A 25,366-nucleotide genomic window follows, 5' to 3' on the forward strand; every position below is an offset into this window, starting at 1 on the left:
AAAAATTTAAACAGGACAGTAAGAAAAATTTATGAGGCGAATGTATGTAGATGGAAATAGGAGCAAAGTAAAACCTAGTAAAAGTTGGCATGATCAATTATTTCTTATCCTTAAAAGTGGTCAGGTCAAGAGTCAGAACTTTTCCTATCATCTTGACGAATTATATAAATATATACTTTTATTGTAATTACGTAAGCGCAAACGTTGTTCCGTCTAATTGATTTTGAAAATTAAAAAATAAGTATATATTATCCGTGGAAAAAGTTGCCATGAAAGTAACAATAAACAGTATCATTGTAGTGTACTGCATGGCATTGTAGCATATTTGAGAACGCTACTTTTATTATTGTAGTGCCTCTCATCGCTAACGTAACGTACTCCACACATCCACACAGTGTTCCATACATACAGATTTATCTGTATTGATACAGATTTTAGGCTGCCGTTACAGATAACAGATTTTACTCTTAGTTAGTACTTTTAGTTTGCTACAGATTTTTGGAATTGGACATAGTATATGATAAAACAAATGAATGAAAACATCTATGGATTCGAGCATGATTAACATTTCATAATAAGTAGGTAATAATTTATTTTATATTGGGATGCGTTATTTATGATTGGGTAGGGTACTATTTTGTCTTGTCATGGAACATTACGCAATTACGTAAGTTTTTCAATAAACTACCATATTAAATTGGTTCTAAAATTTATTTTTTACAGATTTTGGGTTTTTGATTCTATACAGATTTTGTACAGATTTCTAGACTGTTTGATTATGATTTTTTGGTTTGGCATATTGCAACACTGCATCCACATATGAAAAATTTAATACACGATGGGATATTAGCACCATCTGTTATCTAGCGAACGAAGCATAACCGACAGTTCTTACATACTGTAACATCCATAATAAATACAGGAATTGTCTTTATCATTTCCTTTGAAGTTTACTTGACATTGGCGAACTATTTTTGTTTTGGTACTAATTTCACGGTGGATAGTGGATATTTTATCTCCTTCGTGCTCCCGTCAACGATGATTTTAAATGTCGTTAAAGCATATTATGTCAATCTTTGATTTCCGTTATAATAATGTCAACAACGGATGACTAACATTTGAGAGACATGGTGACAGTGCTAAATTATTTGATAATTATCTACATACAGAGTTGCGGTGCAAAAATTGATATTTGACAGTTGTAAATAAACATTGGGTGCTGAAGATATTTTTTTACATTTTCGTAAATTGATTTGAAATAAACATGGCAGCAGAAGATTCTGGATGGAAAAGCACTATTTTAGATAGGTTACACGAAAGAAACAAACTAGAAACCGGCTGTTTCCAAGATATCATTTCTCTGCGTAAGAAAACCTAACCTTAATATTTGTTTTGATTGCGAACATTTTATTACATTACTTAAAACACGATAATAATTTGTCTTGAATAACATAAACACTGGTCTTCCTTGTAATAAAATGATCAATTTGTGCATTTAAATTTTTTTAATTCACTGTTTTATTATTATTCAAATGATTAACTTTCTAATTTAATAGGTTATGTGAAATCTAATTAAATCTTATGTAATTTTTTCGAGGACATATTTTATTATATTTTACTATTTTATTTATTAAGTTGTCGCATTTTGTTTCGCCTGTAAATTAAATCTATGTTATATAATTTTCTTTATGACTTACATTTTCATTTTGATAACTACATAACAATGTGTAATGGTCAGCCCACTCGGCTACCGTTCTGGAGGTCCCGAGTTCGATTCCCACGGGGGTCAAATGAATTTAAGTGATTTTTTCACTCTAATATTTATTGAATATTACCCTGGACTGGTACCTGAAGCGGAGGGCTGATCACCTTTCCTTCATGTGTTAACGATCAAGATAACACTGCGTTTAAATGATGCAGTGCCCTATGCATCATTAGGGAGCGGATAAGGGTTTGAATGAATAACTACATACTTAATTTATTTATTGTAACTGCAGACTGTTAGTAGAATTCCATATTGAATTGTTGGGTAATATATCCAAAATTAAACACGGTTGTTGGATTGAATTCTACTTTTATTTACATATATATGATAAACCTGTGACGCGTTTCGTCTTATTAAGACATTTTTTAACACCTTAATCATACTTAATCGCAATTTTTTTACACGAAAAGTTGGAAAAGGTTAAATGCTGGACTCAGAGGAATGGAGGCGTTTCATGCATGCCTGATGCTCACATGAAACAAGACAATGATGAAAAAATGTCTTTTTTATAGTATTACTAATACTCAAATATGGTCATCTTGTTTTTTCAGATAACCGACTCTTTGATAGCGCCAATTCGTTAAAAGGTGAAAATCTCCAACTCTCCATTCAAAATGAGAAGCTTCGACAATCCAATTCTGGAACTGGCGGAGGTAACAAAAATTTCAATCTTAACGTAAATTATGCCTTGTAAAAAAAGCAAGCTTGATTAAGGTTCTTGCGAGGCATGCGGAGTACATGGCCAAGCCACCTGAATTGCTTTTTCTTGACGACAGTTGTGAACAAGATTTGCTGCGTCCTATGCCTTATCTCCTCATTCCTCACAAAGTCAAACCACCGCACGCCTAAAATTCTTCGCAGACACCTATTTTCTAAGCTAAGTATACGGCTGCTCTGGGCCCTTGTTAAACACATTTACAGATTATTTTGTCTGTAGTAGTCCGCCTCCGTAGTGTAATGGTCAGCTCGCTCGGCTACCGTTCTGGGGGTCTCGGTTTCAATTCCCAAGGGGGGTAAAATAAATTTTAGTGTTTTTTTATTATAATATTTATTCAACATTACCCTGAATGGCACTGCCATCATGAAATAAAGGTTATTATTGAATAATCATATTTTAACCTGCCTATAAATATATGATATATCAATCTGCCTGTATATAAAAACACTAACGAATTCGAATATGTAACGTTGTATTAAAATAACTAATAAATTGTACGTTTTATGATTTTGAACAACCGATGAATTATGTTTTTATTCATATCGATTGTATTTTAATGTGATTTTAATATGAATGATATGTTCATTTCCCGGGTTCGATTCCCAAGGGGGGGGGGGGTCAAATAAAAATGAATGATTTTTTCACTCTAATATTTAATCAATATTACTCTGGATTAGTACCTGTAGCGGAGGGCTGACCACCTTTCCTTTATGTGTTAACGATCAAGATAACACTGCGTTCATATGATGCAGTGCCCAATATCATTGGGGTTTGCATAAGGGTTTAAAAAAATTAAACGAATTTAAACTTTGTTAAATACATTTATAATTTATTTTATATTTAGTCTATGTAAATAAACATATTAGATTTTTCATAAAATTTTGACACAGAACCTAACCTCATATCGTCTATTATATTTGTGTTCATTTTATGCCGATTTTTTTTATGCCAGTGTCTCTCGAAACAGAATCCCATCGTAAAACGAAGTTTATCCGTATGTGTAATTATTTTCTATACATTGTTTTAGCGGCAGTATCTACAGCCACAACTGAACATATTCAGCGGCTGGAGCAGAAGCTTCTCACTCAGCAGGAAGAGTTGACCAGCGTCCTCCGGAGAAAAGGAGAAAATGCTCAGCAGATCATCAACCTAAACTCAAAACTCCAAGAAGCCGAAAAGTTAATACTGTTTAAAGATGAAAGGTACTAATATATCTTTTCCATACTGATTCAACCTTCCCCTCCCGGTGATATGTATTTACTACAACTCTACTTATAAAATGAGAAAATCAATATAAAATATAATAGATACGGGCTCAGAATTTTCGTATTCCTCCGTAGTATAATTATGAATTACATGAAAGTATTTTAATGAGATTATTCATTTGCAGCGACGGAAATAAATAATTTGTAAAAAAATCGAGGATAAAATCACCAACGCACAAACGTTTCTTTGTGTGCGTGCGTGGCGTGCTTTGTGTATACGCACATGTCCTAACGTGTTTACTGCGCCAGAAGTGCGCAGATCATCTTACGCGGCAGTCGTGTCGCTATGCCAGCCATTTCGGATACTTGCAATGTATTTTTTCTCAACTTTTTTCTCAACTTTTTTCAAAAAATTTTTAAACTTTTAGGAATATTCTCATTTTTCCCGTTTTTAAACTACGTTAACCTTTTCCGTACTAGTCATCCAAAAATTATACGTGATTATAATTTCAATTACAATTTCTATATATTTCAAAATTAAATATACATAACAAACAATATATTTAAGGTTAATACATTAGAAAGTAAGCAGGAAGATTCAAAGATGTAGAAGAATCCCGCTTCGGAAAACTCCTTCAGACACATTGAACAGATATCCAATGTGATATTGTTCAACATAACGATAGCTCTTCCTACAGGCATAAGGATGGGCCGGTTGGTCCTGTATATAGGAATGTTGAAACAATCTATGCCGACGCTGTCTTAGGTAACTATGGGGAACATACAGACCAATGCTCCGGATAATTTCAGGATTATCGACCATACCGCACAACAATCGATAAAAATGCGTAATCAAATACATATTCCTTCTAGTCTCTAAACTATTGTAGCCGAGCATACCCTGGAGAAACTCGGTCGAGTAGAGCCAAGGATAATAGCCATACTCTTTCATGTAGAGATACCTCGGAATCTTGAGATAAGCAAGAGGCCGGAAATCAGAACAAACGAAAGCTGAGTAATCAAATTGTCTCGCTCTTTCCTTATGGACCACATTTATTAGATTGAAAGATATTACATGTCGCTAGCAGACAAAAAAATGAACATCCTGATATATAATTACGTAGAACTCGTGATATTGACATTAAATTAAAATAATATTTTAAAATATTTAACCATTTGAAATTATAAAAATAAAAAAGAGAAAATTTTCCTCCATATTATACTTCTGGGACATACCTGTTTTCTTAAAATATTTGAGATAATCATTTACTCTATTACTTTAATTTATTTTACTTGTTAAGTATCATCTGATTTTTAAATAACTAAAGACTTGTCCGCCTCCGTAGTGTAATGGTCAGCATGCTCGCCTACCGTTCTGGAGGTCCCGGGTTCGATTCCCAGGGGGGGTTAAATAAATATAAGTGATTTTTTCACTCTAATATTTATTCAATATTACACTAGACTGGTACCTGAAGTGGAGGGCTGATCACCTTTCCTTCATGTGTAATCGATCGAGATAACACTGCGTTTATATGAAGCAGTGCCCTATGCACCATTGGGGTGCGGTAAGGGATTTATTATTTTTAAAGATCAAATTGAATATTAAATTACTTTTTAGAAATATTACAAGAGGAATCACATAAGGAAATCAATTATTTCTAGGTCAGATTGCAATGTCTGCATTGGCCCCTATCCAAGAGCGGATACAATTTGATTTCGTTACATTTAGTAAGCATTATGCAGTGCGAAAATGTAACTTTACGATCCAAACAATCATTAAACGGTTTATTAATACATGTGTCAACTACATTTTCATTTGATAAGTATTTACGCTGTTCAATTTCGTAATCATAAATTGTCCTGAACTTCTCATCACCTTATTTCCCCTCCAATAATCTGAGACTTGTGTGTACATGTGACTAAGTCTAAAATCTTCTTCAAACCCTCATCCGCACCCGATGGTGCATAGGGCACTGCACCATATAAACGCAGTGTTATCTTGATCGTAAACACATGAAGGAAAGGTGATCAGCCCTTCGCTTCAGGAGCCAGTCCAGGGTAATATTTGATAAATATTATAGTGAAAAAATCACTTATATTTATTTGACACCCCTCTTTGGGAATCGAACCAGGGACCTCCAGTACGGTAGCTGAGCTTGCTGACCATTACACTACGGAGGTGGACAAACAGTCTAAAATCTAGAATTTTAAAATTATCTTCGTGGGTTACAATTTTTTACTTCTCTCCTCTTCTGCTTGGTGTACGCCTTGTGGCCCGTTTTTAAAAGGGATTAGCCTCCTACGATGTCGATTCCCAGCTGTCGATCCATCTCTTTAGTGGTCTGCCCGGTAGTACCTTGGGGTTGGCCGTACAGTGCAATGTGGGGAGTCTGGATGGTTCCATTCACCTTTGTTGTCTTCCCCACCTAACCAACATCTTTGATCTCGCATATTTCTCTTGTTGTTACTTATTCTGCCTCGTAGACTCTTGCCGATATGCTTCTTAGAGTCTTCATTTCTGACTAGCGCGGTTTTTGTGAGTACGGCGTCCGCTCTGCTTTCGATTCCATATGTCATGATGGGTCGCACAGAAGTTTTGTATATTTTTAGCCTCGGACAAAGAACTTCTCTTGAACATTACCAAAGTACGACAACGGAAACAATTTTTTTATAACAAAAAAAAAATTGTACATACTCGGAATACTCATACCTTACAAAATCTCAGTAATATATTTTAATTTGACTGTTAAAATGTCATAGTAACTATTAATGTCCATATGAGCTTATGATAATTACCTTATCAGCATATTTTTCTTAGATATTTTATCTGATAAAGTCTTCTGAGTATACACAAAAATAATTTCCCTTGCAAATATGATGATACTGTTCTCCATATCTCATATTTGATACTTTTGTTGAGTTTTGTATTTACATATGTATCTTGTATTTGGTAAACATGGCAACGTTTTGGTCTTCTTCTTCATTGTGTCCCATGTCAGGCAAACAAAGAAACATGGTGTCTAATGAAATAAAAACTCAATTTTTTTGATTAATTTTATTTTCTAATTTTTAATATTTCTAATTTTTTAATTATATTTAAGTGATTATATTTTCCTAAACGTTGAATAATCAACTAAAGTTGCATACTTAAAATAATATTTTATCGTTTTTATTAGGAAGGTTATTCAAACCGGATATCATATCCATAGATTTATATCCAAAGATAAATAAGATTATAACACTGATTAAACTTGTGAATATGAAATGACTTGTGTTATTGAACGTATAAAAAAATGTAACGTTAGTAAACAAAGAAAAAATGCTGAGAAAGTACAGACTTCAAGGTGGATAACAATATATTAAATAAACCTATACTCTCGAAAGCATTGGCTAACATGTGAAGCCGCGGAATTGGAGAGAACATGGCATAATTTGCATCGTGCACGGATACAGAAAATGCAGATTTTTTTCCTAGTACCTCTCCGATGCACGCTAAGCTTTATTTTATATTTAAGAAATCAGGGCTGTCAAAAAAGTCACAGAAAGACCAAATCTGTAATTTCCCTTCTATCACTAAGATTTATTATTTTAGCCGCTTCATTATGCAATTATTATCTAACTCATCAATGGGGATGTTTAGTTTGAAATTAATGTATTTACGAAACTTGTGTTGTACTCTCTCTCTATGCTGTCAGCGTGTATAACAATGGTTCCTAACCGTGTTGGAGGTACCGAACCCCTCCAGTTTCATATGCGCGTTCACCAAAACCTTAATTAGAAAAATAAAATAATTTTTTTTCAAATTTAAAATATAGGTATATGTTTATACATAGGTGCACAAAAATAACAAAATCATTTTAACACGATTTTCACATAAAAACAAAAACAAAATAATGAATATTTCAGAGACCAGTTTAGAAATGCGTGGCTTTACTTTACTACAGTTAGAATTCAACTATTGGGCGGCATTGTTGGCAGAAAATCATCACTTCTCTATTCTATGTGATTTCCCAATTCCATAAATCACATTTCGCAATGATGACACACTACGACAATAGATCTAGTACATTTGTTATTTATTGATTTGGCATTTAATTTGTAGAACTCCATTTTAATTTATGTATTAGTTTTAAATCCCCCATTAGCTACTGTTGTCTCCCATAAATTCTTGCTGCACATGTTAAAACTGTCACATAGAATTTTCGTTAGTAAAATACAACTTAATAGACTCAAAAAATCTGTGTTTGGTTTAAAATTAATACATAAATACATTTGTTATGACTTATTTGAAGTCTCATCCCATAAAATAAAAAAAATTACGAAGCGCAGTATGTGCATTGTTTTAGCTTTTGAGCTCTTGTATTATTTTCATAACTAGATTGATATATTCCTTTCAAATAATATACTAGATTTATTAGATAAATGAATACATCATATTTCGTATAATTTTTCATAATATTGTACAGTAAGTCGGGTGTGTTTTTGACCTCCGCCGCACCCAGGAGACTCCCCAAACCCCTGGGGTTCGATCGAACCCAGGCTAAGAACCACTGGTGTATAGGATAATGGGGAGACCAGACTGTGGAGCTGTATTCGAACTGACTTCTAACATTTATTATTATGATTGGGTGTTTTTTTATGGTTTATAAATACGATTTTTGTCAACGATTTCAGCTTATCACAGTCCAGAACTGCCATAGCCTCCCTAGAGCTGGATGTGTCCCGCCTTCACACTAGTTTGAGTGAACTCAAGAAACTTGAACAGCATCTGAGAGATGAACACCAAGCCCTCCAGATCACGTGCGCAGCTCTCGAGGAAAAACTACGGAAGGCACAGGTGAACATTCTTTATCCGCATGCGTACATTATGCCCAATAAATACTAGGACCGAAGATAGTAACACCCCTCTTAGCGCAGGTAATGCGTGCCAGCAAAATGGCGCGCTAAATTAAGACGTTCACTGCGTACAATATATCGCGAACAATCACAAGATGCTGACAAAATTAAAAATATGGAATAATTTGAAAATTATTGTTGTACATACTAAATTACTCACTGTTCTTTTTGTGTGTAGTATTCATGTGCGGCTCATATTTATACTCGCTTTGAGGCAAGCAAGTATAAACATGAGGGAAACGTGTGTTAATCAGCGCTAAGCAGGGTCTATTTTCCACATGTATAAATGACAACATTTTGAGTGAGTTCAAATACTTATTCACGAATCAGAATTTTCCCCAAGTAGGAGTTATTTTTTTTACATTATTTTTTAACATCTCAACATAGATGAAGAAGAATATGGAAGTATGGACATTTACAGGGCTTACAACCATCTAAGGCTTGGTTAAGTGATCACTTTACACACGAGTAACATTCACCAATTCTACCCATGATTGACAACCACACTACTCAAATTCTTAAAACTTCTACACATTTTTGTATAAATGATTGAAGAAAAAACATAATATGAATTTAAAAAAATTGCACAACCCTGAAGGAATCCCTAACATGCTGTCCAAAATGTATGTGATACTTTTATAATGGATCCAGTATTTCTCGCTACAGTACCAAAAGCCGACATATCGGATTTTGGTAACCGGAGGTATTAATAAAAAAATGTTACTTGTAACCCTTATCCGCACCCAATAGTGCATAGGGCACTGCATCGAATTGACGTAGTGTTATCATGATCATTACTTACATGAAGGCAAGGTGATCACTCTTGCGGTTCAGGAACCAGTCCAGGGTAATATTAAATAAATATTGCAGTGCAAAATCACTAATATTTATTTTCACCCCCCTGGGAATCGAACCCGGGACCTCCAGCACGGTAGCTAAACACGCTGACCATTACACTACGGAGGCGGACAGAAAAATTTTTTTACTTTGTTTTAACTCTGACATTTGATATGCGTATTTAAAAGCGTCAATTGATTTATTGCGTAAGAACTCGTGATCTACTCAAATTGCATTCACGCTAAATATCTTGCTAATGAGATATAAAAGTGACAAATTTGACAGTTGTAATTTTTTAAATGAGATTATCCAACGTCACACTTCCGAGGAGTTGCTGACTTGGCATCGCTCCAATGAGGATTAATTCACGGAAATTATAATGCGTATTTATGCACGTATAATTTCATCTTGTGATTAATGCCAGTTCCTCGCCACGCATGGTCAATTATCATATTTATGTGAGGCTATAAATTATCCTAGATAGCTTTTCGTAGCTACCATGCTGGATATCCCGGTTCAATTCCCAAGAGAGTCAAGAAATAAATTTACGTAATTTTTTGCTTAAATATTTATTTAATATTATCATAGGTTTGTACCTAAAGCGCAGAGCTTATCATCTTATCTTTGTGTATTTAACAATCAAGATAACACTATTTTTATATGATGCAGTGCCCTATGCACCATAAATTTCGGATAAGGGTTAAAAAACAGATGGTTATTACTGCTATTGCGGTAAAAAATGCAAGTCAAATACATTGTTTGTGGGAAACGCTTTTAAGCGTTTTATTTGCTTAGAGTGCGAGTGACACCAAAAAATATTGTTTAGATCGGAATCGGGTTTGCATTTACTTGTGATTAGTATACTGAGGATCGGGCGGCAGACTGTCAGGGTATAATTAAGATCGGGTTTGATGAAAAAACTGTCCGACAACAATGTATTAATATCGTTTATTTCAGAGGTGTCAAACTCAAAAGGCACCGAGGGCCGCATAAGGTATTTTGGGTACGCCGGCGGGCCACATCAAAATACTAAAAAATGTCATTTTCATTTTTATCTTACTTTAAGTGAATAATTTATTATCAAAGACAGTCACATGAGGTACAGTAGATCCAACTTGATGATTTTGTAAAAGGATATCATATGTTCCCTTACAAAAAAATATTTCAATGAAGAATTAAAATAAATGAAAAATATATTTTCCACATAAAATCTTTGTTAACACACGTCAGTCAAACACATCAAAGATTTTAAACAAGCAATCATTAATATTTTTATTTATGTAAATATTGTACATATATTTTTTTATATTCTCAACGTCATTGGATTAGCGTTAATGTGTCAACAGAGCAATAAAAATCGGTTCCATTTTATGCACACTGGAGTGTGACAAAAATATAGAAAGTACCAAAATAGCTTCACTCATCCGTTAGTTCAGTAATCCATGAGTGCTTATCCCACTACTCCAGATATCTTGGCACACACATTCATTTCAGTATTGAAGTAGCTTCAGTGCATTCGCGGGATTCCCTATACTCGCAAGTTTACTGCAGTGTTTAAGAAATCTGATTACATTTGTCTTGCACTTCGTGAAATATAGGAAGAGCTTCAAAGTGTGCCAGTTTTATTGATACAGTAAAACCTCGATGTAACGGACGTCTATTTAACTAACTTTGAATATAACGGACGAATAATCCGGTCAATAAATATAATAAGCGTTTTCAAAATTTTAGAGAGTTGATTATAAAAAACAGCAATTTCGTTTTTCAAAGCAGGATTACCGAAATCAAGCTCGTCGATATCAAACAGCAACATCACTTCACGACAAGTGCCCGAAGACAATACATATATTGAATTCTGTTTGTGATTTGTATTGTTTATATCTAAACAAAGTGTTCATATTTAAAAAAGAAAGTTTTTTCATTTATTTTCAACTAATTTTTTGTATACAAGGGACTTTCGTCTTTAACGTACACCCCCTCCCTCCAATCGTTCTGTTATATCGAGGTTTTTTTGTAATTTGGTTTTTCGTATTGTGTATCAGCATTTGAATACGAGTTTTGATCATGTTTGAAATAACTGATTGTGACCGTGTTGGGAGAAATTCCATAGTTAGTGACATTTTATTTGTTTTATTTTTCTTCTGCTTCTCACCCTTATCCATACCCGATGTTGCACAGGACCCTGCATCGCATATGAGCAGTGTTATCTTGATGTTTAATATATGAAGGAAAGGTGATCAGTCCCACGCTTCAGGTTCCAGTCCATTTTAAATGAATGTTAGAGTGAAAATTTTCTTTTATTTATTTATGCCTCCTGGGAATCAATCTCAAGACCTTCAACATTGTAGACAAAAGTGTTAACTGTTACGTTATGGAAGCGAACAATATAATATAACATTATTGTAGATATACTTTTCAAACATTACTTTAGCTACTAGAGTGATAATGTCACCATCGACATTTTTAATGATGGCACGGAGAAATATATAATAGAGGTCTATTACCAGATTGGTGAAATCAATTTGAAATTGATTTCACCAATCTGGTGGAGTCTTGAATTTCGTACCTTATGTGGCATAGTTTAATTTCACTTTTCATTTTTACTTCTAATTTTTATTTTTAATTATTTTTAATTGTTATTACCCTTTTTTTCAACCAAATTTCTATTCTTTATACATGTATTTAACCAGCACCTTTATTTTTTCTGTAAGCTTGTTGTGTTCCCATCTAATTGATGAAAAACATTCAAACAATTTGTATCGCACTGTATTTCATTTATTGTAATATGTTTTTCATTGTTTGTGAACCATAAATAAATAAAGAAATAAAGAACCCTTCTACATAGTCCAAATTGCCACACATATTTGCGAGTGAAGCATGAAGCCAGTAAGAATCCTGCATTTTTTTTCCCTAGTGAATTTGTCGTTAAGCTTGAAGTCACTGAGACCCCTTTAATTTTGAATTGAATTTGTCCATAAGCATTAAATCTCTAAGAACTCTGCAATTAATTCTGCAGTGAATTTGTCCTTCAGCATGAAATCGCTAAGAATACTGTTTTTTTCCTTGGTGAATTTGTTCTTTAGCATAAAGTCGCTAAGGACCCTGCAATTTTTTTCACGAGTGACTATTTTCCTTCAACGTAACGCTACGTAACATAAACTAGCCGCTACGAACCTTGTAGTTTTTTTTTCTCAAATGATATTTGTCCATAAGCATAAAGTTTCTAAGAATCCTGCAATATATTTACTAGTATTATTTGTCAAAATGTTGCACGGTTATTTTTAGCGAGTAATGCTCATCCTTGAACAATTACTAATTCAATTTGTTACTTACAGCTACAATTATTATAATTTTTAATCATTTATTGGCAATTTATGATTTTAGGATGAAAACCGGCAGTTGGTGGAACGGCTCATCAAATATAAGGCTAAAGATGCTGACAAAATGAACGAAGATAATGAAAATTTTCTCAAGTAAGTTATGCATCAACACTTTCAGTTTTACTTTTCTTCTTGTATTAGTTTTTTGGGTTTGCACTTTCAAATTTTAGATTAGTGTTGTAGAAATCGCTAATAATAGTAAATGAGTAGTTTGCCTGTCCTATTTTAATTTATGTAGCGCTTTTATTGACATTATTTTTAAATATTTTGTTTTAAACATCTCCCAAAGAGTATGGTTTAGTGTGTTTTAATACTCTTATACTCAGCCGTCAAATTTATTTTTAACAAACGGAACAAGTAGTGACATCTGTGGAATTTTTTGCATAGTTTCTCAAAAGTTTAATGCAATTATCGGTAATACCAACTCCACAATTCAACATATGATGGGTATACTGGCAAAAAACATGAACTCTAAAATACCTGTTTGAATAATACCTGTTATTTAAAGCTTTTAGACTGAATAAAATACCTGCTATTACACTTGAAGTTGAATTTAGTTTTAAAACCACATATACATCGTAGTCATACAGGAGAAAGTGACCAAGTGCATTTTTTACAAAAACGTGATCATTGATTATTTGATATCTCACTAGCTTAATATCGCTCTGGAAAAAATCCCTAAAGATTTTAAACTTGGAAGTACAATATATTGACTTGTTAAAACTGACTAACTGCATTGATGTTCATTTTCTTGCCAAGCAATAGTGACTCAGATGGCCCTCCTGAACATTTTACATTTTGTCAGTTGGTCACTTTCTCCTGTACGACTACGATATATGACATTTCAGACTACTTACTGTATTTTTCCAGTTTATAGAACATTAACTTTATTGTAATACTGCATCATCAAGTCAAAATTGCATATTTTTGAGTTAACATTATTTGCCAGTACACCCAGGATATGTTGCTCATAGCATACAAGATTATAAAAAGTTAAAAAAATATATATCCATTCCCCAAATACAGTTTTATCTCCGTAAATTGACTCCCGGACAGGTTAAGTTACATATGACATTCTACACAACTTATTGTTGATGATGTTGGAGAAAAATTACCTTTTTTTTATGTAAATAAAATTTTTGCCTTGGTTTCAGTTTTGTGCTGTTCGATTTCAGTATTATTTCTGTCGGGTAGAGTTTTGGTTTTATATGTTATACTTTGTATTCACGCCTAAAATTAATTTTTTTATAATTTTAAAAATTTATAGTTGTGCTGTGTGCTGTAAATGTGATAATTGATTCGAAATTCGGTGATGAAATACGATGAATAATGGTGAAATACGGTAGAAATGTATTACATTATTTTTTTAAAGATATTTCTAGTACCTTGAACTTGTGTATTATATTCGATACAGAATATATTTGTAAAAATATTTAATACAATAATATTACAAAGAAATATCTGGCGACATCATATGTTGACAATTTATGACTTGCAAAGGGTCATTAATGGGTTTAAAAATTATACCAGACACTGGATTATTCATCCTACGGATGATTTGTCGATTTTATAGGTGCCTCAACATGATATCAAACATCTATCGTTTTTCAATCAGCCACTCTTCGAAATCTATTGAAAACACTAGTAATTGTAATAGTATAAAGTGATAGCTTAATCCAACTAAATGGCAGATCTAAGTCCTGGGATGCTCAGACTTCCATCGTCTTTGATGTAAAAAAAAATTGAGGTTTCATATCAAGTTGATATAATTTTTTTGTTGTATTCTTAATATTATGAGGTTATTTGCTTTTATCCCGAAAATGAGGTTATTTTGTATTAAAACTATATTAAAACAAAATTTACTTTTGTTTGTGCCTTCAATATAACATGATTGTCAACATGATATAAAAATATACACAACAGTAATATAAAGATATATATATATTTTTTTAAATAAAAATTTTGCTTGGTAAATACCACTATTTCTCAAAATTTATTGTGAAACATTTTTCAATGAATTATGCATCATTAACAAACACCTTGATGATGCTGAATGCTTCGAAACACGTGTCACAATAGATTTTATGAAATAGTGGTATTTACCAAGTAAAATTTACATAGATTAAATGGATATTCATTACCATTAAGTGACTGCTGAATCAATCAATTTTAAATTAATTTTCTCAATTTAAAAAAATCATACAGTGAAACCCCTATTTTACGTTTTTTAATCCAATGCCCGATTTGCCCGTACCATATACGGGCAAAAAAATTGGCCTTCGCAGATTTCCCCATGCCTGATATGGGCACCCTGGTGAAGAAATAGCTTGTAAATTTGTTTATTAATACTATTCTTTCGTCACTTGTTCAATTTACATGCACAAACCGTCTTAACATACCTTTCTTAATTTTATCGATAATGCTTATCTTGCCTTGCATTCTTTCCTTATACCGCTATTCGAACATCTATCATACATTGTTTTAGCACATATTCGTCTAAAAACGTAAAATCTTGTAATGAATTTACTAAAATATATCAGGACTCAAATGATTACAAGCAATTGGCGGGAAAACTTTGAATTTGGGAATGTAAAATCTAGGTTTCACTGTAGTTGCAATATCTACTTTTTTCAAATATATACAGTTGAGCCTTTTGCTTTCATTTTAGATGTGTTTGACCATTAGAAATAGTGAAACAAAGAAGGCTGACTGTTTTGCTTTTTAGAAATAGTGAAGCAAAGAAGGCCGACTATTTAGCATATTAGAAATAGTGAAACACAGAAGTCTGACTATTTTGCTTATTACAAATAGTGAAGCAAAGAAGACCGACTATTTATGTAGTGAAACCATTAGTAGTTATTTTCTTTTGGATTTTGTGTCTCTAATTTCAGCAGGACAAGCAAACCAACTGCCTTTTTATTGAACACCTTCAGTAGGGTCAGTTTTGGGTAAGTTTCCGTCACAACACCCAGTGATCATTTTACACAGTTCTTATACACTTGCCCTTCTTACAACAGCCATTTTTACACACATCGAATAACCATTTAAAATATTATTATAAAATTTTCATTAACGTCAGATACTTTTTTTACTGTGTAATATTGATATGGTTGGAATCCTTCGATTGCAGTTACATTTTAATAATAATAAATATTCAATATTTTACCTAGCATAATTTTTTTGTAAAATCCTTTCACAAGGGCGCTAAGCAAATAAGCCAATTAATTTTTTTCATTTGTAAGTCAATCTAACTCTAATAATAGTCAGCGATAATCAGTGCTCTGCTGTCATTTTTATATATAGCTGTATTTTTTACTAATAATTTTTGCAAAAATATGAACAATATCACACGATACTAAATGCAAATTAATCCTGAATCAATCTGTTTGAAACTCAATAAGTGGTATTATACAAAAGTTTAGTTTTTAAAATAATATACATGTCATTCTACAATGTTAATACCGAATAAATAAATAGTATTAAAAAAAATACTATTTTTTTGTGAGGACTATTTTTGTGAGTTTTAATGGTCTCTCCAAAAATCCTGTATGTACTATGATTTATATCAAAATTTTATGCTGTTTGCATAAAACATACAAAACTAAATTAAGGAAAAGACAGTTGTTAAAATAAAATAAACAGTATTTATTAACAAATTTAATTTTTTTTCTAGGCACACACATTCACTGTTGGTGGTGGTGAATTCATAAAACACATACACCCATAGGAAAAATACTAATTTCTGTTTACTTCCATATGATAAAACCGGCAGTTAACTATAGTCTAACCTTAACCTTTCTTCTTCTTCTCTGTCTTCTCTTCTTGCCCTCTGTCCTCCACTGCTGGATATAGGCCTCTACTGTATCTATCCATTTCCTTCAGTCGGTAACCTTTGGCTGTCTGAATTCCTGAAGTTTTATGTATCTTTTGTACTCCCGCAAATACACATATCAAATGAAATGGTCACTGTTTTGTTGATGTTTCTTTGGCATGGTTGTCTGGCAGTTTGCTTGGGTTGCTGAAATTACATATTGCATGTGTCGTCTTGTTTGCTTTGCTTGCCAAAGCTGTCTATTTCAATTATTCCCAATTGTTTGCATATATAAGTGGAACAGCGATTAATGGAACTGAATTTTAATCTTAAAATTTTTGTTTAAAGCAAATAATCTGATAGAACACGTATATTATGCAATTTTATCCCTCACACTATGCCTGTTAAATCCCTTAAAACTGTACTTTCTTAATTTGTATTGCTGTTTCATTTATGTATTATTTTAAATTATATTATTAAGTATTTATATTATATTATTGTACATTAAAGATTTGTTTTTTTATTTTTTTTATTTTATTGAATTGCCAAATTTATGTATGGTATTTCTGTAAAATCAAATCAAAGTAACTGTCAAATCAACTGTATATCTACAGACTGTCTATTTGATAGTTGACAGTTGATTTGTAGTTTTGCCATTTCACCATGAATAGACTGAATGACCATTATGCGTGTCGTAGGTTCAACTAATGGTCCGAAAACAATATTCTGCTTGATCCTCTTGATCATCTGCTTGATCATCTGTCTCGCGACACCCTCACATCCATTAAAAGTCACTGTTTGGTGTGCTTTATGGGCAGGTGGAATCATTGGCCCATATTTTTTTAAAGATGATGCCAGTCAGAATGTTATGGTCAATGGAGAGCGCTACAGAACCATGATAACTGACTTCTTCGCACCTCAGTTGAATGGCATTGACGTGACAGTGCTGTGGTTTCAACAAGATGGCATGAACATGCCCTACTGCGGGTGTCACCATCAATTTACCGTGGGAAATTTGAATTTGTATACCTCTAAAAAAATACCCTATATAATAGTATGTCACATAACAAAGTGCATCTAAGACACTTTGTATGAATTCTAATAAGGCATCATTTGCATGTGAAAAATTTAAGTGCAGTGCCCCTAGAAAAATGTACCTCAGAACATATTTTAGTATGACAAATTTTACATGAATATTTTAATGTCATTGTTTTATTATTTTTTATCTTCATTTTCTTGATAGCATGACATACTATGAAAATGCCTGATTTTTTTTCACTTTTTATATTGTATTCTGTACATCGTTCATGTGATTCATATATATATTTTGAGACATTATAATATTCATCATTATAACAATAAGCTTTGGTTGCAGGAAAAAATACGGTATACAACATTTATCAACATTAACAAAATAATTTGGTGTTGTATAGGAATAGTTTATTTATAGTAAGGTCAGCTTAAATTATGAAAAATATTAATCTGACATACAATTCTTGAAATTCTTTTAAAGCATATTTTTTTTATGAAAATCTCATAGAATAACCGCGTTACACATACAAATGTTTGTGATATGCGGGTTTTTTTGTGCACTTAAAATATTTAATGAGTACCGGATATGCAAAAACAGACAAACACAGTAATAAAATTAAGCGAGAAACTCGCTTTTATTATTCTGACTAACGTGGGTCTGTGTATTCCATGTTTTAAAATTTATCACACTAAAAAACACTTGACATTACAAAAGCGCATAAATCCATCCTAAATGCACCTGTTATGGCAAAATCTTGTCAGGTATGAATACAACAAATATTGTTTTCAAAATTCTGTAGAAAAAAAGCTGATTTTTTTTGCCCGTTTCTCAGAAAATAACCCGAGAGTTGGGTGAATTAATTAAGAGAAACAAAAATTTCAAAATATGTAGTTAATCTCAATAATATAATCAATTTAGTTAACACATTTTAAGCAGGTGTTTTTTATACGTGCCTTCCGCTGGGGCGGGATTTGATAATTTTTTACATATAGTTTAGACCTTAACAAAGAGATTGGTACACAATATTCATATAAAAATATTTAATAATTCCTTCTTTTTTGACTTTGAAAGGAGGCAAGCGCAGAAGGTAAAAATACTCTTCTCATTATTAAGTATCAATCCATTGAATGGGTAAAAATACCTTTCCCGTCCATATTTGTTATTTTATTCTATAAAATGCAGTTCTACCAAGAAATGTCAGTACAAAACTTAAATCTAATAATAATTAGTGTGTTAAGAAAAACAACAATTTTAAAAACATGTAATCAATATTAAAAAATAATTAATTTAATTAAGTCTTAAAATCATTTGTTTGCTTTTCCTGAATTGTAGGATCCGTGGCGAACGGATGAGGAGAGAACTGGAGGAGGCTGTCAAGGAGGCCGGGGCTGCAGGAAGCGCCAGGGGTAGTATTGACGAGGGAGGGGGTAGTCCCATCCCCCTCCAGCTCTCACTACCTCCCCTCTCCACATTCAACACCGGAGAATTGCCCAGTAAAGTTGCACTAAAATTTGTAAGTAATTTTTTACCCACAATAATATATTTTCAATTTTAATAACGGACTTACTAACCATCACGACAGATCACAAATCTTGATTTATTAAAAAAAATATTTTTGACCAGAAATGTTTAATAAAAAATGTTTGAAATAATAAATGTCCATCTAAAAACAGGGGAGGGCTGATCACCTTTCTTTTGTGTGTTAACAATCGAGATAACACTGCGTTTGTATGATGCAGTACCCTATGCACAATTGGGGTGCGGATGAGGGTTTGAAGTTCTAAAAACAGTATTTTAATTTACTAAATAATAACTTTGAGAAATATCTATTGGGCATACTTCTTATTCTTCTTCCAACCCCTATCTGCACCAAATTACAGAGTCATCAATATTTCAATTTTATATATTTTTTAATAACGACCCTAGCCAATTTATAAGTAATAAATATACTGCATGTAATAATTGTTTTTTAAAATAATAATCTTTTTTTAATGTTTATTAAACAAGGATGAACATATCGTAGTCGTACAGGAGAAAGTGACCAACTAACAAAATGTAAAATGTTCAGGAGGGCCATTTAAGTCACTTTTGCATGGCAAGAAAATAAACATCAATGCAGTTAGTCATTTTTAAGTCAATATATTATACTTCCAAGTTAAAAAAACCTTTGAGACTTTTTTAGTGGGATATCAAATAGTCAATGATCACGTTTTTGTAAAAAATGCACTTGGTCACTTTCTCCTGTATGACTACGATATAAGACAAGGAATTATACATTAGCCTGAAATATTGTAATTATTCTGGCTTTATATTTTAGTTAGCAAGTGACATATTCCAGATATCGCTATGGACCGCAAAATCATTGCCGAGGTTTTGCATTCAGTGAAAAGGAGTATTGAATCCAGATACTATCCGGCTGTTTTTACATTTTTATTATATATAATATTTTTTTTCACAGGATGCACACGACGGAGAAGTAAATGCAGTGAAGTTTAGTCCCACCGATAGAATTGTAGCAACGGGAGGGGCTGACAGGAAACTCAAACTGTGGGATCTTTCAAATGGTAACTACACATTCATGCAAGCTTGAGAACCATCACTTAACCATATATGTATACGTATATTCTTCTTAGGGTTAATAAATGACCTTTTTCAAATATAGCAGTGATACTGCTACAATGAAAGCAATTTATAAAAAAAAACTTCGAAGATTTGAATTCATTTTCTGGGGGTGAATGGATTGCACGGATTGTAGTGCGCTCCCGAACCTCTACTTGTTGCTGCTTAGAAGATGCGTTTATAAAGGGATGGGAATTAAATTCGATAATCACTTACTTGATACACATTTTTATTTGGCAATATTTAAAAATGATATAAAATGCAATGATTAAGGAAACACCTATTTTTATACCACTTGAGTTATATTAAAGACTACTTGTTTCGGAAGCTAAACTTCCATCGTCAAAATATATAGGCCAAACCGCGAGAAATTTAAAGATAAGAATTAAAGAACATCATAGCGGTCTTGTTAGTAATTATTTTTCGGAATTTGCGAATCACATAATAGATACAAATCACTCATTCCACTCTCATAAATTTAAATTATTACACCTTGTTCCACATAAAGGCCAAATTATGAATTATTTAGAAAATTTAGAAATCCAAAAAAAACCTAAATTTTTATTATAATTTATTAAATAATATATTGTTTCAAAATTCTTCTCCTTTGCTTTCCATTTTTCCTTTGTTTTCAAACTCCGCCCCTTTACTAACCCCCTCGCCCTAACTTTCCCTCTCCTTCTTTATAGAACAATTTTATATTTTAGCTATTATTCAGACCTGACGATGGTAGTTTAGCTTCCGAAACTAGTAGTCTTTAATAAAACTCAAGTGGTATAAAAACAAGTGTTTCCTTAATCATTGTTACATGCCTTACCACAAAGTTAATACCGAAACAATTAATATAATATAATGTGCATATTGCTACGTTATTTTAATATGAAAGAACAATCACTGACCACGTTACACTTTTGATTTGAAATATTTTATGGAAATCACTAAATGGCAAATGGTAGCTGTAGATCGACCTTATCATGCTGGGGTCTAGATGGCGAGAAAAAATGGATTCTTCGTGGTCAGTCTATTTAATGCTTCGCCTAGTGATGTCATGTCATCCGCGGTGACGTGGTGACGTCACATTCGTCCGCGGTACATTTGTCTATTGCGCTCCGTTCGGGCACCGCAGTTTGTTATTATTATAATAAAATTATGCTCTTCTACTTATCTGAATACATAATTGACAAACATCTATTGTGGAACTCTGTTATATAGAAAAATACGGGTGTAAATGTTAGTAAATAAATAAATAATAAAATAACTGCATATTTTTGACATTATACATAATAAGATATGTGATTTTATATCATATATATTATAGTTATTTTTAATGGTGATACAACTTTGATATGTCTTTATATTTTTTCAATGTTAATTTTTAAGTTAGTACCTTGGTAAAAAGTCACTTTATGGTAATTTTTATCCATTTTTAAATTTTTTTAAATTGGTACATACCACTTTTTCCAAAAATCAATTGTGACATATCGCTCACTCCTTTCAAGAACGTCATAAATCAAAAATCGTCAATTTTTAGTTGTGCAATTTTCTTATTTATGTTGTCTTGTTAACCTTAATCCCATGTCCCGAAAAGAGAAATGGAAATTACTCATCGGGAATGTTATATATCGCTCACTCCTTTCAAGAAAGTCATAAATAAAAAATCGTAAATTTTCAGTTGTGCATATTTTCGGAATGCCCAGAAAAATGTACTATATCCCAGCAAAAGGGGCATATTTTTAACTTAATATTTACCCGCTACAGGGCAAAAAAAGTCGTTTTTGCATTTTGAAGAAAAGGTATTGTTTAATTATTTTTTTAAATATATTAAATATTTTTCAAATGGAGAAAAAACATTCAGGTTTTACCTAAAAAGATGTGTTGCTCAGTAAAAATTTCAATAAGTGGCTTGATATTTGTTTTTAATACATTGTATTATATTTTTAAACTTTAAAAGCGTTCTCATGAAAAATCTAGTTTTTTGATTTATGACGTTCTTGAAAGGAGTTAGCGATTTGTTACGTTGCATTCTGCATCATTTTCAAACACCGAGTTACAGTGTTGTACAGTACAATAGATTATGGTAAACTAATGGTATTTATCAAGTAAAATTCAAATAATAAAAAAAGAAGTGTCTGAGCCTTCTGCTGTCGTACTTACAGTAACTTAATTTTAGGTGTGTGCAAAATCAAAGGCGTCTTGAATGGGTCCAATGCAGCAGTGATGTCTGTGGATTTTGACACAACGGGAACATTGATCTTGGGAGCTTCCAATGACTTCGCAACTCGAGTCTGGACTGTCTACGATCAGAGACTAAGGGTAAGCGGAATACACCCTGATTTTTCTGCCTTCCTGGGATTGTGAATTTTGTTTTTCTCTTACAGGCAGGCCTTACATAACGACAATATTTTATTTCATGCAAAAATATTGGATCTCTTTAATTTTATTTTATAAATTGTGTTTCTTACGGTTTTTATTCCATTTTAGGTTGCTCCTGAAACTACCTTCCACTCCTTACCCATCCAGAATCCAATTGAAACTACAAAATCATCATCACCATACACTCCTTCCTGTACTTAACATTTTTCACTAAATCACCCTGTAAACTACTTATTATTTGGTGAAAAATGTTTGCTCCTTTGACTAAAAATCCTGTTGCACTAAAAAAAATTACACTTACTAAAAAAATCACTTAAACTGAAAAAACCTAGTTTAAAAAAGTGTTTAAAAAAACGCCTCGCAATAAAAAAAACCCTTGCACTAAAAAACCCTTCCAGGAAAATAAACCCCTAACACTTAAAAACCCATTGCATCGACAACAACAAAAACAATACTTAAAATAATATATTACATAACAATCCCTAGGATTAAAAAAATCCCTTGCACATAAAAACAAAATCCCATTGCCTTTAAAAAACCTTTGCACTAAAAAAAAATTAAAATCCCTTTCAATAAAAAAAAAACTTAACAATTAAAAACAAACCTCTGGAACAAAATACATCCTTGCAAAACAAAAGCCCCTTGCATTGAAAAAAACCTCTTGCATTTAATAAACTTACACTGCACCGAGAACCCGTTCCATTACAAGACATCCACTTTAGAATCTCTATGTGTAATTTTTTAACATTTATCTCTACAATGTACACTGTGTTACATGTGTAATTATTTATGACCATTTTTTGTCTTCCAATTGTTATATACACCAATAAATCATTTATGTTATGTTATTTTCTCATGAATTTCTTTAATGCATTTATTGAACAATCTATTATTAAATAATTTAACAGTTATGTTTTATATGACCATTAAAAATGATATTTTATGTTTTTTTCTGTAGTTATTACTTTTCATATAAACAATGTTGTGAAATTATTACACAGGTATTAATGTTTTAAATATTTAGTTTATTCAAATATTTTTTAAATTGCAGAAATTGCAAAAAAAAACAATGCAAATAGATCTTAAAATTATGTTTAATGTAGGATTATGTATAAAAATTAAATAATTGTTTTTTTTTTTAATAAAATTTATTTAAAAAAAAAACAGTTTGTTTGACCAAATAATAGTATTATATTTTAAACATGTAATTTTCATGCAGCAAATTATTTATACAGAAAAATATTTTATTTTTCAAAAGTGTAACTTATGTATATTAATAACAAAAAAAAATAGTATAGTGTATTACAGTTCAGACACAATTAGTTTAAAAAATACCTACTTATAAAATTGAACAAATAAAAGCTTGACCTCCATCTATGGGCATGGTAAAGGATTCACATATCCAATTAAATAAATATGATACTGTTTGGTCAAAAATACAACAGATGTCTCAAAGTGATTACAATCGATAGGCTTTGATGAAATTTTCCTCATTTTTCAATTCATTTCCTCTTATAACAATTTGTATTATACTCGTATATTGTTTAAAAGGTTAAAGCTTTTTTTGAAAATAACACTTGCACTTTATTTTATTTAAATATAAGGGTTTAAAAATAAATTAAAAAATATTATGTTCACTTAGGTATTCAATATTGTTAATCATTTTCAAAACGGAAATGGTTTTTTCAAAATGACTTTTTTATTTCATCTTGGAGTTTAATTTGATTAACGCGCAATAATTTTGACCAAAAACACTACGGACTATACCTAATGGTCTACTTTACAGTAACTTATGCCACAGGGGATGTGTTATTTCACATTATAGATCAGGCATTTCAAACTAGCGGCCCACAATTATTTTTTTTGTGACTCGGATACCTGGGGTTATACTTTCCATTTATTTTAATTTTTCATTGAAATATTTTTTTGTACGGGAACATATGATATGCTTTTACAAAATCATTAAGTAGGATCTGCTGTACCTCATGTGACTATCTTTGATGATAAATTATTCACCTAAAGTTAGATAAAAATAAAAATGAGATTTTTGAGTTGTTTTATGTGGCCCATCGGCGTACCCAAAATACCTTATTGCTTTATGAGTTTGACACCTCTGTTATGGATGTCTTGCTATCAAAATTTGATTCATGGTTATAAAATTTAGATAACTCAATTTGATCATCTTTCCTCAAAAATCAAGAACCGTATCCCTCGTATAAATTAAACCCAAATTATCTTGTATTATTTTTATTTTAAGTATTAACTTTACTTTTTTATACTATTTAAATCGATTGATGGCCATTTTCCTTGAATTATAAATGACCTACCATTTTGATTTATTATCGCTGAATTTTGAATATGTTCCCTTTATAATATATTTCCTCCTCCAGTTCAGAATATAGTTATTAATACAAAATACAATTCGATAATTTGTAACGTTAGAATTTCATATAAAATATATTGAAGTCAAAAATATGAGTGTCATTTTAAAAAGAAAACACATCCAACATATTTGTTATTTTCATCATTCCGAATCCCAAAAATAGAAATCATTTTCCAAAAACCATAAATTCTTTGTCTATTTAAGGGTGAAAATTACTTGAATCTAAAGAAAAGTTCATCTTCGAGATACCAAAATGACTTTACAATACCATTTTGTAGTTTAAACAGAGGTTTAAATATTTGGGAACCAAATACTTTAATAACCTCTCTACAGATTTAAAAAAATA

At 31.8% G+C, this 25,366-nt stretch overlaps 1 protein-coding gene across 3 annotated transcripts in view; it reads left to right on the forward strand.

The window, feature by feature from the left end:
- The first annotated feature begins 976 nt into the window (after window positions 1-976).
- Window positions 977-25,366, forward strand: part of Atg16 (Autophagy-related 16) — a 369,124-nt gene continuing 344,734 nt past the window's right edge. Inside the window, exons 1-9 of one of the 3 annotated variants that reach the window (XM_088258439.1) lie at window positions 977-1,364; window positions 2,317-2,418; window positions 3,511-3,685; window positions 8,363-8,525; window positions 12,806-12,894; window positions 15,693-15,749; window positions 18,978-19,158; window positions 20,104-20,209; window positions 22,435-22,577. In XM_088258439.1, coding sequence (XP_088114565.1) covers window positions 1,265-1,364; window positions 2,317-2,418; window positions 3,511-3,685; window positions 8,363-8,525; window positions 12,806-12,894; window positions 15,693-15,749; window positions 18,978-19,158; window positions 20,104-20,209; window positions 22,435-22,577 — 1,116 coding nt within the window. In that variant the 5' untranslated portion in view covers window positions 977-1,264. The remainder of the gene's footprint in view (window positions 1,365-2,316; window positions 2,419-3,510; window positions 3,686-8,362; window positions 8,526-12,805; window positions 12,895-15,692; window positions 15,750-18,977; window positions 19,159-20,103; window positions 20,210-22,434; window positions 22,578-25,366) is intronic. The other 2 variants (XM_088258440.1, XM_088258441.1) reach the window with 2 other exon arrangements.

Source organism: Brachycentrus maculatus, unplaced genomic scaffold (genome assembly GCF_059751285.1).
Source record: "Brachycentrus maculatus isolate JH-2025_06_01 unplaced genomic scaffold, ASM5975128v1 h1tg000096l, whole genome shotgun sequence".
NCBI classification, from domain to species: Eukaryota; Metazoa; Arthropoda; class Insecta; order Trichoptera; family Brachycentridae; genus Brachycentrus; species Brachycentrus maculatus.